Source organism: Plasmodium gaboni, chromosome 11, assembly GCF_001602025.1.
Source record: "Plasmodium gaboni strain SY75 chromosome 11, whole genome shotgun sequence".
Taxonomy (NCBI): domain Eukaryota; phylum Apicomplexa; class Aconoidasida; order Haemosporida; family Plasmodiidae; genus Plasmodium; species Plasmodium gaboni.
In genome coordinates this window covers 632,820-650,199 of record NC_031491.1, presented here as the reverse complement: position 1 = coordinate 650,199, position 17,380 = coordinate 632,820, and the positions used below count along the sequence as shown (strand labels likewise).

The 17,380-nt window shown below is 18.3% G+C and overlaps 3 protein-coding genes across 3 annotated transcripts; 2 read left to right on the top strand and 1 right to left on the bottom strand.

Annotated features, from left to right (window-relative positions):
- Positions 1-1,071: 1,071 nt before the first annotated feature.
- On the top strand, positions 1,072-4,797 carry PGSY75_1120700 (hypothetical protein; the record flags this gene model as incomplete). Its single annotated transcript, XM_018786330.1, has 1 exon — positions 1,072-4,797. One exon carries the CDS (start codon positions 1,072-1,074, stop codon positions 4,795-4,797), a length of 3,726 nt encoding a protein of 1,241 aa, XP_018641125.1.
- Positions 4,798-6,586: 1,789 nt separating this feature from the next.
- On the top strand, positions 6,587-13,545 carry PGSY75_1120600 (hypothetical protein; the record flags this gene model as incomplete). The annotated part of the gene is made up of 5 exons (XM_018786329.1): positions 6,587-12,526; positions 12,621-12,668; positions 12,787-12,924; positions 13,158-13,358; positions 13,483-13,545. 5 exons carry the CDS (start codon positions 6,587-6,589, stop codon positions 13,543-13,545), a joined length of 6,390 nt encoding a protein of 2,129 aa, XP_018641124.1.
- A 170-nt stretch (positions 13,546-13,715) lies between these two features.
- On the bottom strand, positions 13,716-16,238 carry PGSY75_1120500 (putative tRNA nucleotidyltransferase; the record flags this gene model as incomplete). Its single annotated transcript, XM_018786328.1, has 2 exons — positions 13,716-13,790; positions 13,926-16,238. The coding sequence occupies 2 exons, from the start codon at positions 16,236-16,238 to the stop codon at positions 13,716-13,718; spliced, it is 2,388 nt and encodes a 795-aa protein (XP_018641123.1).
- Between the last annotated feature and the right edge of the window lie 1,142 nt (positions 16,239-17,380).

Here is a 17,380-nt window from a genome sequence, read left to right as displayed (position 1 = left end):
AAAAAAAAAAAAAAAAAAAGAAAGAAAGAAAGAAAGAAAGAAAGAAAGAAAGAAAAAAAAAAAGATAAATAAAATATTATACTCATAAATTCACGCATATAAATAAAATTTGTTTAATTCATTGAATCAGTATATATATATATATATATATATATACTAAATATTAGTAAGAATAAAATTAATATATATATGTACACATTTAATGTAATACTGTATATGTACCCTTTTTACTCATTCATTATAATATTCAAAAATATATATATGTAAATAATATAATATAAAAATTTATGAACGTTTATTTATATTTTATAAGGTTTATATTTACCACACTTTATTCTTTATAATTAAAAATATGTATATACACAGATGTATATTTTTTAATAGTAGTTTAAATTATATATAATATTAGAAGTTTTAATAGTTCATAAAAAATAAGGCATTAAATAATAATATACCTTAATACATAAATATACGAATAAGGTTTATATATATATATATATATATATATATATGTTATATTATAAATATTCGTCCTATAATTATTTTACCATTTCCGAAAATATACATTTTGTATTTATATATTTATATTTTTCTTAAATTTTTCATTTACCTTTTCAATTTGTTTTAAATAAAAAATTTATATATATATATATATAATATATATGAATTTTTTTGTTGTTTTGTTTTTTTAATTTTTTTCATTTAATTTTTGTTTTTGTAATGTTTAATTTATTCAATTTGTAAGTAAATTTTTTTGTTGTTGTTTTTTTTTTTTTTGTACATTTATATTATTGTCTACAATAACATATTAATAATATTAATTCATAAAAAGAGATAACAACAGTTTGTTTTGTTTAATTAAAATATGTGAATAAATGATATATCAATATTTAACAATAAAAGGGAAATTAAAAAAATAAAAAATAAAAAAAAATTATATATACATATAAATATATATATATATATATATATATTTATTTATTTATATATATATTTGTTTAAGTTTGTATATGTACCGACCTTGTGATAGGTATAAAACTTACTTCTTTGAAAATTAAAAAAGAAGAGAAGATGTGGATTGAAAAGGATATGAAAAATAGCACACACGGAGGGTGTTTAAGTAAACAAGTAAATAATGATATTGAAACATTAAAGAAAAATAATACATTTATATATAATAATAGTAGACTTATAAATGTTCATTCACAATTAAAAAATAAAAATGAAAATAAAATTAAAAAGTATGATGCAAATGAAGAATGTATCGAAGGTGTAGAAAATAAAGAAAAGGAGATGAATGGTATTTGTACTTCTTCCTCAATAATTATTCCAAAAAAATTGGGAAAAAATATATCAGAAAGATGTTTTAAGGATATGAAAAATATACATACTACGAATAAAATTAATCATTTAAATAATAATAAGAATGATAAACAGAAACAATATGCAGAAGGTATGATATTAGAAAGGAATAATAACAGAAATAATATAAATATTGTTCATCATAATAAAATGAATGGCAATAGGTATATAAAGGGAGAAGAAGATTTCTTAAGTAATACATTTAAAAATAATTATCCAAAAAAAAGAAAAGAGGCAAATAGTTCAAATATTAGTACTAATAAAATAATAATGGAAGAATCCAAAAAAAAACAAAAAAGTGTACATAAAAATAATAAAAACAATGAATATGATACAAATGAAATATGTCTAAGGAACAATAATTTTCTACAAAAAACACGAAATGTTCCTATTAATAAAAATATAAGAGATATAAAAGAAAATCGAGACAAATTAAAAAGTTATGGTAATACCCAATATCTAAATAATACTTCTACAAATTATAATGATAGTATCCTGAATAATAAAACAACCTTATATCATGAATATAATGATATAAAAAAAAACGATACACAATGTGAAGAATGGTTTGATAGTGCAAATAATGATATGAAATTAAATAAAAGAAATTATAATTCCTTTGATTATGAACAAAATGGAAAAGACGAAAAACATAATGAAATAATAAAAATAAAGAATGATGAAAGAAAACAAAATCACAATAAAGTCAATATATCAAATAATAATAAAAGTAGTAGTAGTAGTAGTAGTAGTAATAATAATAATAGTTCAAATAAAAAGAATTATCTTTTAAAGATGAAAACATTTATACAGAATGATATTCCTCATATTATAAAAAAATCCGTAGATATTCATTTATCTACTAATATTGATACAAAAATCCAAGCTGCTATTGAAAAGAATATAATGGATTTTATAGAAAATAATTTATTTTCTATTATTGAAAAAAATGTAAATGATTTTAATAGTCATTATATATATGATAAAATAAATGATTGTATAAATAATGAAATTAAAAAAAATATCGATTTAGTATATACAAATGTGAAAGATAATGTAAATAAAAATATAAACGATGAAATAACAAAAAATGTAGACAATTTAAATAATAGTTTAAATAAAAATATTACTAAAGAAATTGAATATAATATGGAAAAAATATATATTAAAGTAAATGAAAATGTAGATGATAAATTGAATAATGAAATGTTAGAAAATATTACAAATGTTCAAGAAAATATATTAAAAAGTATAAATGAGGAATTAAAAAGAAAGATGGAATTAGTTAGTGATAATATAAATAATAGAATTAATGAAAATATGAAAAATGAATTGATAAAAAATATAAATCTTCTAAATAATAAAATTAATGATAATATAAATAAAGAAATGAAAAAAAACATACATATACTTAGTAGAAATATTGATGTAAATATAAATGACCAAATAGAAAAAACTACACACATTTTATTAAAAAAAACTAGTGAAAATTTAAATGATGAAATGAAAAATAACATACATATTTTAGAAAAAAATATTGATCTAAATTTTAATGAATATATGGATAAAAATTTAAATAAAATATACCATCAAACAAAAAATATTATCTTATTTGATGATGATATAAAAAAAAATATATCACATTTAACACAAGAAAATATAAAACAAAATATAACAACACATATGGAACAAAATTTAAATGAAGTTATTACATACCTTCATGAACATTTATTAAATAAGGAAAAAAATTTAACAGATCAAAATTTAAAAGAATATGTTGAAGAAGTAATGTCAATATCAAACCAAAAGATAATTACAAATTTAAATGAACAAATCGAAAAAATATTACATAAAATGTATGAACATATGGATAAAAAAAAAGAAACTCATTTTATAGATATTGTTCAGAATATACAAACTAATATGAATCTTAATACTGATCAAAATATACAAAAATATATGAACATATTATATGAAAATCAAAAAGAAAATATTTATGATTATATTACACATATATGTAAACAAATCCATTCTTCCCATTTTTATGAACCAATAAAGGAAGAAATAGTACAAATTAATGAAAACAAATTCGATTTGTTCATAAAAAAAATGGACGAACTATATCATATTTTTATGGAAAAGACTAATGTATATATATCAGACATTATAGAAAACGAAATCAAAATGATTAAAGAAAGAAAAAGTGTACAAAAAGAAAATATTCTTTTACAAAATACACAAGATTTACAAACTACAAGAAATTCTGAACATGTTCATAATATGGATGTCATACAAAATATAAAAGACATGATAGAATTAAAATATGAACATATTACACAAAATATGAAACAAATAAAAGAACAAATGGAAACAAATAATAATAAAAGTTCATATAATAAAATATCTACTTGTTTTTCTACATTTCAAAAACAAATTAATGATGCTATAGAAAAAAATACACAAACATTATTAAATATTAACGAATCAGCTATTAAATATATGGATCATACCCATTTAAAATTAAATACAAATATTCATAATAAAATTGAAGATATATATAAAAAAAATATAATATCTGATAATAATATAATAAAAAATGTTAATGATATTTCATATAAATTGATAGACAATATTAACCATAAACATGAAGAATATATAAAACATATGAATCATATATCAAAAAATTTAATAGAAATACAACAACTTCCAAAAATAATTAATCAAAATATTTCATCTATTATTCAAAAAAAAATTATGAAACGATCAAATCATATATTTGTATATTTTAAAAGGTTCTTAAAAAATAGAGATCAAAAAATGAACTTTATCATAAATAAAATTTATAAAAAATTAACATATAAACAAATATATATGGAAGAAAAAAAAAGAAATCGAGACAAATTAAAAAATCGTATCAAGTATAAGGTTATGGAAAATATCAAAAAAGAAAAAGCTAAAAAAAATCATATAAACTATATAAAGGAAATTATTCAAAAAAGTTCAAAATGTACAAAAGGTACAAAATGTACAAAAGGTATAAATTGTACAAAAGGTATAAATTGTACAAAAGGTATAAATTGTACAAAAGGTACAAAAAGTCCAATACCTTTTATTAATAAAGAAAATGTTAAATTATATCAAAAACGAATAAGAAAAAGAAAAATATTAGGAAAAAGAACATGTACCATTCATCAAAATTTAAATAGAAATAAAGAGAGCCCCCAAAAAATAAACAATAAAAATTATGTAAATAATTTTCTTATGGTAGATCATAATTTACACCTATTCAAATATTATGATCAACAAAAAAATTATTATACGTCTCAAAAAAGGAAACCCCTATATGTCGTCAATTATTTGAAAAATGAAAATAATGAATTGATAGAAGTTTCTGAATATTTAAAAAAAACAAACATCAAAAAAATTATAAAATGAGAAAAAATAAAGACATTATAATTTTATGATATTTATAATTATGTTGGGAAAAAAAAAAAAAAAAAAAAAAAAAAAAATTATTTTCCATACATAAACATTTTTTATTATCTACTTTTTATTTTTAAAAATGTTTACCATAATGATTTGATATAATACACTAAATATTTGGATTATACACAAGTTAATTATTTTTTTGTATATATATATATATATATGTTTATATTTATATGTAATTATTTCTAATTTTTTTTTGTTGTGAACCTGTGTTTATTACCTTTGTAGATGATACAGTATATCTTATTAAATAAATATTTTTAATTTTTTTTTTTTCTTTATTTTTGTTACGTTGAATAAATTAATATACTTGAATGTGTTTTCCCCTATATATTATATGTATATTTTTCCCTCAAATTGTATATGAGAAAAGCATATGCATTACTTTTATAAATTTTTGAAAAAAAGACAAACACTTTGAAAATACCATATAACATATAAAAAATAAATAAATAAATATAAATAAATAAATATAAATATAAATAAATATATATATAAATAAATATATAATATATATATATATATATATATATATATATATATATATATATATATATATATAATGATTATTATATAGACAAAATATAGATATAGCAAAAAAGTCCTATTTTTATTCCATTATTTTTTTTTATTTATTTTTTTATATTTTTTTTTATTTTTGGTAAATTTCTCGATTTTAAAAAGGAAAATATAACCCTAAATTAAAATTAAAAAAAAAATAAATATAAATAAATATAATATATATATATATATATATTTTATTTTTTCTTTCATTTTATGTTCCTTTTATATTATTTAATTTTTCCTTGCCTATGATCCTCACATAGTATGAAATATTTATGAATAAAAAAAAAGAATTATATTTGTTATTCTTTTAATAATCATTAAAACGTGCGATATTTACTTTCAAAAAAAGTATATAATATTACATTGATATGTATACAATAAAAACATTTATTTAAAAATGAATAAATTTTTCCAAATATTAGAATATTTTAAAATTGAATTGTCTATTAATTTTAGTATAACGTTTATATTTATAAATGTATTAATAGTTTTCTTCTCTACATTTTTATATAGGTAAGTATATATATATATATATATATATATATATGTATATATATATATTTGTACATTTATATATATATATATATATATTTTTTTTTTTCTTCTTAGAAATATTAAAAAGGTTAATGATCAAGATTCGTACAAAACTTCATACGAAAGAAAAGAGAAAGATTCAACTTTTGATGAGGAAGAAAATTTTGATATTCTCAATATATTCTCAAGCGATCCAAAATGTGTAGAAAATATTTACGAATTAGAAAATGATATATATAACAAGAGTGAAGAAAGTAGTATCTGCAGTAATAATAACAAAGACCTTGATGAAAAGACTTATAAAATAAATAAAAAAAAAGTTACAATATATTTAAAACTAAATGAAGGTTTAGAAAATATTAAACAAGAATTACATATTATAGATAGAGAACTAAAAAACATTTTAGAGAAAGAAGAAAATCAACAACTTATAAATGGAGAAGAAAATATAATAATTGAAAAAACAAAGAATGAAGAATATGATGATATTACCAACAAATCTGATAGAAAAAATACGTTAGATAGTAAACTTAAAAAATGTCAACTATATATAGAAGAAGATAAAAAATTATTAGAAAATCATCATAATAATGATAATAACCAGGAGCATAATCATATTTGTGAAAGTGAAAAAATGGAGTACAATAATTATAATAGTAAACATAAGAATCATAATCATATTTTTAATTACAACTATGAAGATACGTCATTACAAAAAAATAAAAATATCCATCAAACAAGTGAAATAATAAAAAATGATACATTATATAATAATTTGGATAGTTTAAAAAATAATCAACCTATAGAAGAAAAAATAAAAAATTTTAATTATAATGAAACCAACATTTATGAAGAAAATAAAAATTTTAAAGATAATATTGTTAACTCAAAAAATGCAGAAAATTTTATATTGAAAACTAACGAACAAAATAATAATATCATTAATGTTAATCAAAAACAAAGTTTAGGTCATATAAAGGAATCATTTAAAATGTATACAAAAAAAAATGATACGAATGAAAAGGATGAACAAGATGAAAAGGATGAACAGGATGAAAAGGATGAAAAGAATGAAAAAAATGATACGAATGAAAAAAATGATACGCGTGAAAAAAATGATACGCGTGAAAAAAATGATACGAATGAAAAAAATCAAAAAAATGATACGAATGAACAATTTATTATCCCTAAAAAAACTAATGAACTATCTAATGATTCCATAAATATTAATATATCCAATAATCAGAATCAAAAACTATCAAATGATTTCGTAGAAGATGTTAAAATAATTTTACCTCATTCTAATAAAAGTTTAGACAACTCTATAACTTCTATTAAAAATATAGACGATGCTTCCAATATTATGAAACAAGAGTTACAATATAGTGATTATGAAAATATGCACACAAATAAAAGTATTGAAAATAAAAAAGAAAATTTTATATGTGACACTACATCTAATACAAATATAACAAAGAATTCTATAGACATACCTAATCTAATGGATAGAAAAAAAAGTGAATATGATCAGGAGGTGGATAATATAAGTAAAAAAAAAAAAAGTTACATTAATCATAATACGCAAAAGGAAAATACAAAGGAAGATGTTTCTAACAATATGGATTATATAGACAAGCGTAAGAGCGACTCTGATGACATAGAAAATGAGAATAAAATAGAAAGCTCTACAAATATTTTAGCTTTGTTAGATAAAAGAGAAACTGTTATTAAAATATATGATATTAACAAAGCTAATAAACATACTAATGGTATTAAATGTGAGGATAAAATGAAAAGTACTTCTATTCATATGGAAGATATAAACAATAATAAAAATTATATTAATAATAAAGAATATAATAGTAAAGGGGAAAACAGTCACAATATTTTAGGTGATGATAAAAGAGAAAGTACTTTTAAAATATATGATATACAAAAAAGTGAGTATCATTCGAATGATTTACAATATGAGAATAAAAGGGAAAAAAATTCTATCAATATAGATAACATGAATAAAAGTGATGTAGACATTAATTATATAAATATGGAGGATAAAAAGGAAAGAACGTCTATCAATATAGACAACATGCACAAAAATGATGTAGACATTAATTATATAAATGTTGAGAAAACAAAGGAAAGGACATCTATCAATATAGACAACATGCACAAAAATGATGTTGATATTAAGAATTATATAAATATGGAGGATACAAAAGAAAGAACTTCTATTCATCTAGACAATATGAATACAAATGATGTTGATATTAAGAATTATATAAATGTTGAGAAAACAAAGGAAAGAACTTCTGTCAATATAGACAACATGAATAAAAGTGATATTGATACTAATTATATAAATATGGAAGATACAAAAGAAAGAACTTCTGTCAATATAGACAACATGAACAAAAATGATATTGATACTAATTATATAAATATTGAAAAAACAAAGGAAAGATATTCCCATATTTTAAACACTAATAAAAGAGAAAGTATTATTAAAATTAATGATATCAAAAAAGCTAAGAGCGATTCTAATGATATAAAAAACAATGATAATATAAAAGAGATGTATTCTAACATTTTTGAGATTAATGAGATCGAAAGAAAATCTAATAAAATAGAAAATATAGAAAAAATTAAGATTCTTACTAATAATATTGAATATGATAATAAAAGGGAAAGTACTTGTATTGATATAGACAATATTAAAAAAACTAAGATCTATTCTAATGATATAAAAAACAATGATAATAAAAAGGAGATGTATTCTAATATTTTTGAGATTAATGAAATAGAAAGAACATCTAATAAATTGGACAATGTGAAAGAAAATAAAAGTGATAGTAATGATATAGAGAATTGTAATAAAATAGAAAGGCATTCTAACATTTTAGATATTAATCCAACCGAATTTGATCCCATAAAAATAAATGATATTAATAAGAAAGGAGGAAAATATTATGACAATATAGAAAATGAAGACAAAAGAGAAATGTATACTAATAATGACGAAGATATAGATAAACGAGAAAGTAATACTAACCATATTTATATAAATAAAAAGGAAAGTTATTTCAAAAATGTAAATGATGTTAGTAAAAAGGAAAATCATCTTAACAACGTTGAAGATACGAAAAAAGAGGAGAGTTATACTAAAAATATAGAAAGTGAGGACAAGGAAGAATATCAATCAAACGAAGAAGGATATATAAATAAAATGGAAGTGGATTATAATGATATAGAAAATATTAGTAAGAGAAAATATGATTATAAACAAAGGGAATATTTAAATAAAGGAGAAAAATACATTAACAATATAGATAATGTTGGTGTAAAGGAGAATTATTATAATAAGAAAGAAAAAGAGAGTATTGAAATAAGTAATTTAAATAAACGAGAAAGTTACTCTAGTAATATAGACAATTCTAGAATACGAGAAAATCAATATAACATAGTAGAAACTGAGAATAAAAGAAAAAGCGACAATATTGAAATAAATAATTTGAATAAAGAAGAAATTTGTATTAACAGTATAAAAAATGTTAGTAAAAGAAATAGTTCTTATAACAAGAAGGAAAGTTATAGTAAAAGAGAAAGAGACAAAGTATATGATGAGAATAAAAGGAAAAATAGTGCATATCAAATGAATGATATATTATATAATATAAGAGATAAAAAAAAAGAGACAATTGACATAGACACTATTCATGATATGAATAAAAGGAAAAGTTATATAGATAATATACATATTACAAATAAAAAATATAGTGATATGAGTAATGCAGAAGATATTATAAAAGAAAAAAAATATGAAGACTATAATATAAGCGTTATGTTTAATATGCATAATAAGAAAGATCAAAGAAAGGACAGTTATATTAATACATATAATGATAATAATATGAGACGAAGTATTATTAATAAGATTAATGATGTGAACATTATGAATAATATAAAAAATGAAATCAAAAATGTTGATAATAATAACAATATGGATAAAATAAATGTGGATAAAATAAATAGGGATAAAATAAATATGGATAAAATAAATATGGATAAAATAAATATGGATAAAATAAATATGGATAAAATAAATATGGATAAAATAAATATGGATAAAATAAATGTGGATAAAATAAATAGGGATATAAGCTATATGGATAATGAATATATGACAGATAATATAATTAAAAAAAATGATAAATATAAATATAAATATAATAATAATAGTGATGATGTTGAATGTGTAAATGAAAGAAAAGGTACATCTCTTATTAACGAACATTATTCGTATAAAAAAAAAAGTGATATATATAAAATAAAGGATATAAATAAAGATGAGAATGATATATTATATAATGTATATAATAATAATGAAAAAAAAAAAAAAAAAAGTACTTTATATGGAAAGCCTGAAATTCTTACCCAAGGTGGAAATGATAATCTTAATAATATGAGTGAACATATAAGTAGTTTAAATAAAGTGTATCGTATTAATAATAAAAAAAGTAATAATAATTATAAAGGACAAGATTATACATATATAGTAAATGAAAAAAATGGAAGAAATAGTTCTATGCATAATAATATAAATAAAAAAGAGTGTGATTTTATTAATGATAAAGAAAGTATAAATAAACGAATAAGTGAAATATATGACTTACGTCAAATAAATAAGAGTGAAAGTAATATAGATAACATGGAACATATAAAAAATATAGAAAATATAAATGACATGGAACATACATATAACATAGAAAATATAAAAAATATAGAAAATATAGATAACATGGAACATACAAATAACATGGAAAATATAAAAAATATAGAAAATATAAATAACATGGAACATACAAATAACATAGAAAATATAAAAAATATAGAAAATATAAATGACATGGAACATACATATAACATAGAAAATATAAATAACACAAGTAGCTTAATGGCAAATTCTGATAATATAAATGAAAACATAAAAAAACAAAGTGATGTTTATAAAAATGAATGTGATGATGATCATATGTGTGATGTAAATAAAATTAAAGGTGCAGATAAACAAATGAGTGACCCACATAAAATTAAATATGATGATAACGAAAAAAATAATGAGAATAAAAGGAAGAGTGGTATAAATAAAGTTTTTGATATTATTAAAAGAACAATGGATTCTTATAATATTTATAATTTGAGCAAATGTAAAATTGATGAAGACAATATATATATGTTGAATGAGAAAAAAAAGAACAATATTCATAATATGAATAAAAGGAAAAGTGAAAATATATATAATTTAAATGAAAGAGAAAAGGATGATATGAATAGAAGAATGACTGAAAATACATATAATTTGAATAAAGATAAAAATTTAAATGTACATAATATTAAAAATATACAACCATACAATATAAATAATAATATATATGAAACAACCATTGATACAATCGATAATTTAAATGAAACAGGAAAAAAAAATATGAATGAAATGAATATAAAAGTAAGTGATAAGCATAAAGATTATAAAATATGTGATAAAGAGAATAAAGATAATATAAGTATGATAATGAAAGGTACAAGGAATATATCTAATATAAGTGATAATATTGGAATTGTCATTAATAAGGAAGAAACAAATGTAGATAAAATGAATAGAAAAATAACATATACAAATAATTTATATAATATAAATGAAAGAAAATCTGAATATACTATTAATATAAATGAACAAGAAGAAAAGAGTGATTTTATAAATAATAACAATATAAGAATGGATAATGAATATAAAGTATATAATTCTAACGAAAGAAATAATTATATAGATAAAGAAAATAAAAAAAATGACATTAAGTATAATGATTTTAAAAAGGTTGACATAAGAAAAAATGTAGAAAATATGAATAATATGAAAAATATAGAAAATATGGATAATATGAAAAATATAGAAAATATGAATAATATGGATAATATAGAAAATATGGATAATATAAATAATGATAATAAAATTTATGATGTTAATATGATTCATAATAAAAATGATGATAATACATATAATGTACTATATGAAAAAGACAATATAAAAGAAAATAAAAATATATGCAATGATAAATTAGATAATTCAAATAATGAAAAAACTAAATATATGAAAACGTTAAGAGAATATTTTGTTAAGAGTGAAGAAGAAATAGAAGATCAAAAAAAAAAAAATATGAATGATATGTATACAAAAATAGAAGAAGAAAAAATAAAAAACTATGAACATTGGAAATCATATGATTTCAAAAACCTTAAGGAAAAATATAAATTTCAAATGAATATGAAAGATAGTGAAATGAATCAATTACAAAATAATTTAATAGATGAATTTAAAGAATTAAATGAAGTATCCAAATTAAAAAATAACATAAAAGGAAAAATGTATAATTCTAATATAGGAGAAGAAATGTTGGAAGGAAATAAGGAAAGAGAATATGAAAATTATGTAGGTGAATATTTTGATAGGAATGATATGAATTTAAAAGAGCGCATATTTGAATACGCCAAGCACAAGACAAGCATAGATATATTAAAGGTAAAATAAGAATGTTAAACAAAAATAAAAATAAATAAATAAATAAATAAATATATATATATATATATATATTATTATTTTAATTTCTTTTTAGCATCCCAATGATATAAAAAGAAACTCGAACGACCTGAAAAAGTGGAAAGTCAGCATCCCATAAGAACATTAAAAAAAAAAAAATATACATAAGTATATATATATATATATATATATAAATATATATATGTATGTATAATATTTATTAAATCTTTTTTTTTGTATAGTCTCAGGTCATAACTAAGAAATACGCAGATGACTGGCTCTCATCAGACGTCTTGTTATCTTGTTTTTTAAATTTTATAAAATTAAAAAAATATGTTAATATAACAGAATTATCAGTGAAATTTCAAACTACCACAGACGTAAAAAAAAAAAAAAAAAAAAAAAAAAAAAAATAAATATGAACGATCAGATAATCATTTATTTATTAATATTTTTTATTATTTCAACATATTATATATACAATTTGCTCATATTTGTAGTATCATTGCATCCTATTTTTTCTATAAATTTTTTTTATAATATCATGATAATGAATTTGTTTATATATATTCTATAAATGTATATATTTTTATATATACCTATTTATGAATAGGATATCAGGGAAAAGCTGGAGGAACTTGAAGAACAAGATATGATAAATGGGGTGTTAGATGAAAAAGGAAATTATATTTATTTATCACAAGAAGAAATTAATAAATTATGTTTTGAAATTCAGTCCAAAGGAAAAGTAAATACGCATGATGACTTTGTAAAAATTTGCAACAAGGTCATATCGTTAAGTGTTAATGATAAGGTTAAAAAAAAAAATAGATATGTAACTATATATATATATATATATATATTATATACATATGATATTCTTCTTTGATGTGTTCAATGGTTTTTTATTTATATATTTTTCTTATACATTTTTATAGGATATGGAAAAGTTAAAGGAAGAAGAAGAAAAAATAATTAAAGCTAAAACAGAAATATTTTAAAATTGTACAATACTTTTTTTTTTTTTTTTTTTTTTTTTTTTTAATTTGTAATAATTAACAATCAAAATAAAAACATACAAACAAAAACATATTTTTGTACAAAAAAAAAAAAAAAAAATAATATAAATATATGATATATATAAACATTTTTCCTTATAATAATCTTGCGATCATTTCATAAAATGTTGTTTTAAATATTCAATACACTCTTTTTCATTTTCACCATGAATAGCCATAAATTTAATCTGCAAGGTAAAAAAAATAAAAAAAAAAAATAAAAAATAAAATATATTAAAGTATATATTTGTTACACATATGTTATAAATACATAAATATATATATATATATTTATATATTTATATTTTTGATTCCTTTCTTACTATTTGTTCATAGACTTCATTTATTTGGTTGGGTGAAATATTTGGGAAGTTGTGCTTAATATCAGGCCATTTCAAAAAGGGCTTAATATTATAAGAATCTTGTAAATTAAATTTAAAAATATATTGATACAATTCAGCAACAAAATCAGATAAGCATATATTATTAGTTGTTATTGATGTTATATAATTTTTATTTAATTCATTAAATTTATGAAAAATATAAAAGATTAGAAATACAAAATTCCATTTCTCTCCAATTTTTTTTAAACATAAAACAGTTTGACCTTTAATTTGTATATTATGTTCTTCTTGGTGATTTTTATTTTTTAAAAAATTAAGAACATCTATGTTTTTATATAAATTATATAAATGAGTAAACCCCTCAAAAATGTGTATACAAAATTTGGAATATTTTAAAGGAAACTTTAGAGATTCTCTAATTATATATTCAACGACATATTCTGTTTTCCCATTTTTTATATATATAAAATGATTTTTTAATGGTAATAAAAATAAACATAATTGTATGTAATTCATATTTTCTTTATAATCTAAATTATTAAATGTTTCTTTTAAAAGTTTATTTGTTTCTATTTCTTTAAAAAATTTTATATAATTAAGTCCATCAAAAAGCCATTTTTGTTCAAAATTTTGTTTATCATTATTTTGTATATTCATTATATTATTACATTGGTTATTATCATTTCCCTTATTTATATCAGATTGTTCATAAACATTATTAATTTTATTTTGTATTATATCATTTGATGAAAGAGTATTATTAGAATTATTACAAATATTATTACTTTCTACATTCTGTAAATGAATTTTTTTTTTATTTATATTATTATTTGAAGAAAGATAATTTATATCATTTATATTATCTATATGATGATCCTTATCAACACTATCATTACTATGATAATGTTGTGGCGATGTAATAACTGCTCTATTTATTTTATTTTTCTTTTTAATTTTTTCAAACACTTCTTCATCTTTAAGAAAATAATTTGATGGTAACTGAAATATTTTAGAAGAGTAGGAACTATAATTCAATAACGTTAAGGATAAAATAATATTTTTACATTTGGATGAAAAAATTTTTAAAATTTCTGAAGATAATCTACTTTTTGATATTTTTTTAGTAAATGCTATTTTAATATCTTCATTTTTTAAAACATTAAAAATGGATTTTTCTAAGAAGAAATTAAAGAAACCACAAAAACGTATACATCTAATAATTCTTAGAGGATCATCAAGAAAAGTAGCAAGTGGATCTAATGGAGTACTAATAATATGATTTTTTAAATGAAATAACCCTTTACCAGTATAATCTTCAACATTTTTATTTTTTAAATTATAAAATAAGGAATTCACTGTAAAATCTCTTCTTAAAGCATCTTCTTCTGGTGTTCCTATAACAATTTCTGGTATTCGACTTTCTTCTGTATATTTTTCATTTCTTAAATTAACAATATCTACTTGAAAATTAAATAAACTAAAACTTGAAGTTTCTAAATGTTTTGATTGATCTGAATTTATTTTAATAATTCCAAAATTAAAATTTTTATTTTCTTTCTCTTTTATATATTCTTTAATATAATTACAAAATTCAGCACCTTTCATATTATCAACTGTTATATCTATATCATCATTAGAAATATTTAAAAATTTATCTCTAACCCAACCACCAACAACACGTAAAGTACAATTTAAATTGTATCTCTCATTTACACTTTTTAAAAATTCAAATAAATTTTCTTCTTCTTTTCGTATCCTTTCATGTATAACATTTTCTATATCTTTAACATTTAACATATTATTATTTGGTATATATATTTTATCTTTTTTTTCTTCCTCATCATTTACAATATTTTTTTCTATAGCCTTTTCTTTTTCATCTATTATATAATCTTTTAAGTAATTAATATATACATTTTCATACGATGTGTTCCCGATTATATTACATCTAATATGACTACTACTACTCAAACATCTACATTTATTATTATTATTGATATTATTGATATTATTCATATTATTGATATTTTCCGTCATTCCTATTTGCTTTATTTTATTTTTTCTTTTAATTTTATTACTATAATTTTTTTTTATTATTATGTACAGAAATCTATATTTATTATTATAATTAAATATACCTCTACTTATCATATTATCATTTTTGTATTTCAAATGTTTCAATTCATTTGAATATAATTGCCTTTTTAAAAATTTACTTTTTCTTTTTATATTACAAAGTATAAATATTACATTAATCAATAAATTTAAAATAAGCAAGCCAAAAATATTCATTCAAACAAAAAAAAAAAAAAAAAAAAATATATATATATATATATAAAAAAATAATAATGAAATAATGAGATGATATATATTAAATAATATTATATTTTATTGTATATGTAATTATTCAAGTATAATAATATTTAGCTCCATATATATTTATATAATAAATTTAATTGTGTAAATTCTCTTTGGACTTGGAACATTTTTATTAAACAATTACCTTAAGAGGAATAAATAATACAAAGAAATTATATATATATATATATATATATTTATATATATGTAATTTCTTTGTATTATTTATTTTATTTTTTTTTTTTTATGATAACATTCGTGCCTTGACATATATATATATATATATATATATTAATAATATACATATGTAGTACTTATATAATTTTAATATCATAAAAAATTTATAATATTATTTTATTTTATATCAGTTTATAAGGGAAAACATTTATTATTTTTTTTATCTGGTATGATAATTATACCTACAAAAATATATGAAGAATAAAATTTCTTATTAAATCATTTTTACCTTAAAAAAAAGAACTTGGTTAAAAATAATTATAAATTGATATATTTGAATTTTCTTTATCAAGTACTTTTTACAACTTATAATATATAAATGTATATATAAAGAAATATACATATATATATATATATATATATATTATAAATATATATTTTTTTTTTTATTTATTTATTAAACAAGTTGCATGAAAAAAATGTAATATTTCAATCTATATATAAAATTTATTTATATAATATATAAAAAACTATATATTATATATGTATTTATATATAATAAAATATTCATGAAACAATATTTTGTATGTAATTTATTTTAGATTTGATAAATAAATAAAAATATATAATATATATATAAATATATCTAAGAAATTAAGAATTTCAAAGTTTTTTTGGTTTTTATTTTTTCCTTCTCTAAATAAAATAATAATAAAGGTAATATAATATATTATATAAATAGGTTTCATTTTATAAAAAAAAAAATATATATATATATATTTATATAATAATAATAAAAATAATAATAATGTAGTTGTTCAAAAATAGTAGGTAGTAGTTTTTTTAGAAGTATACATAAAAGAAACAAGTTATTTTATATTGTATTTATTTATATGAAG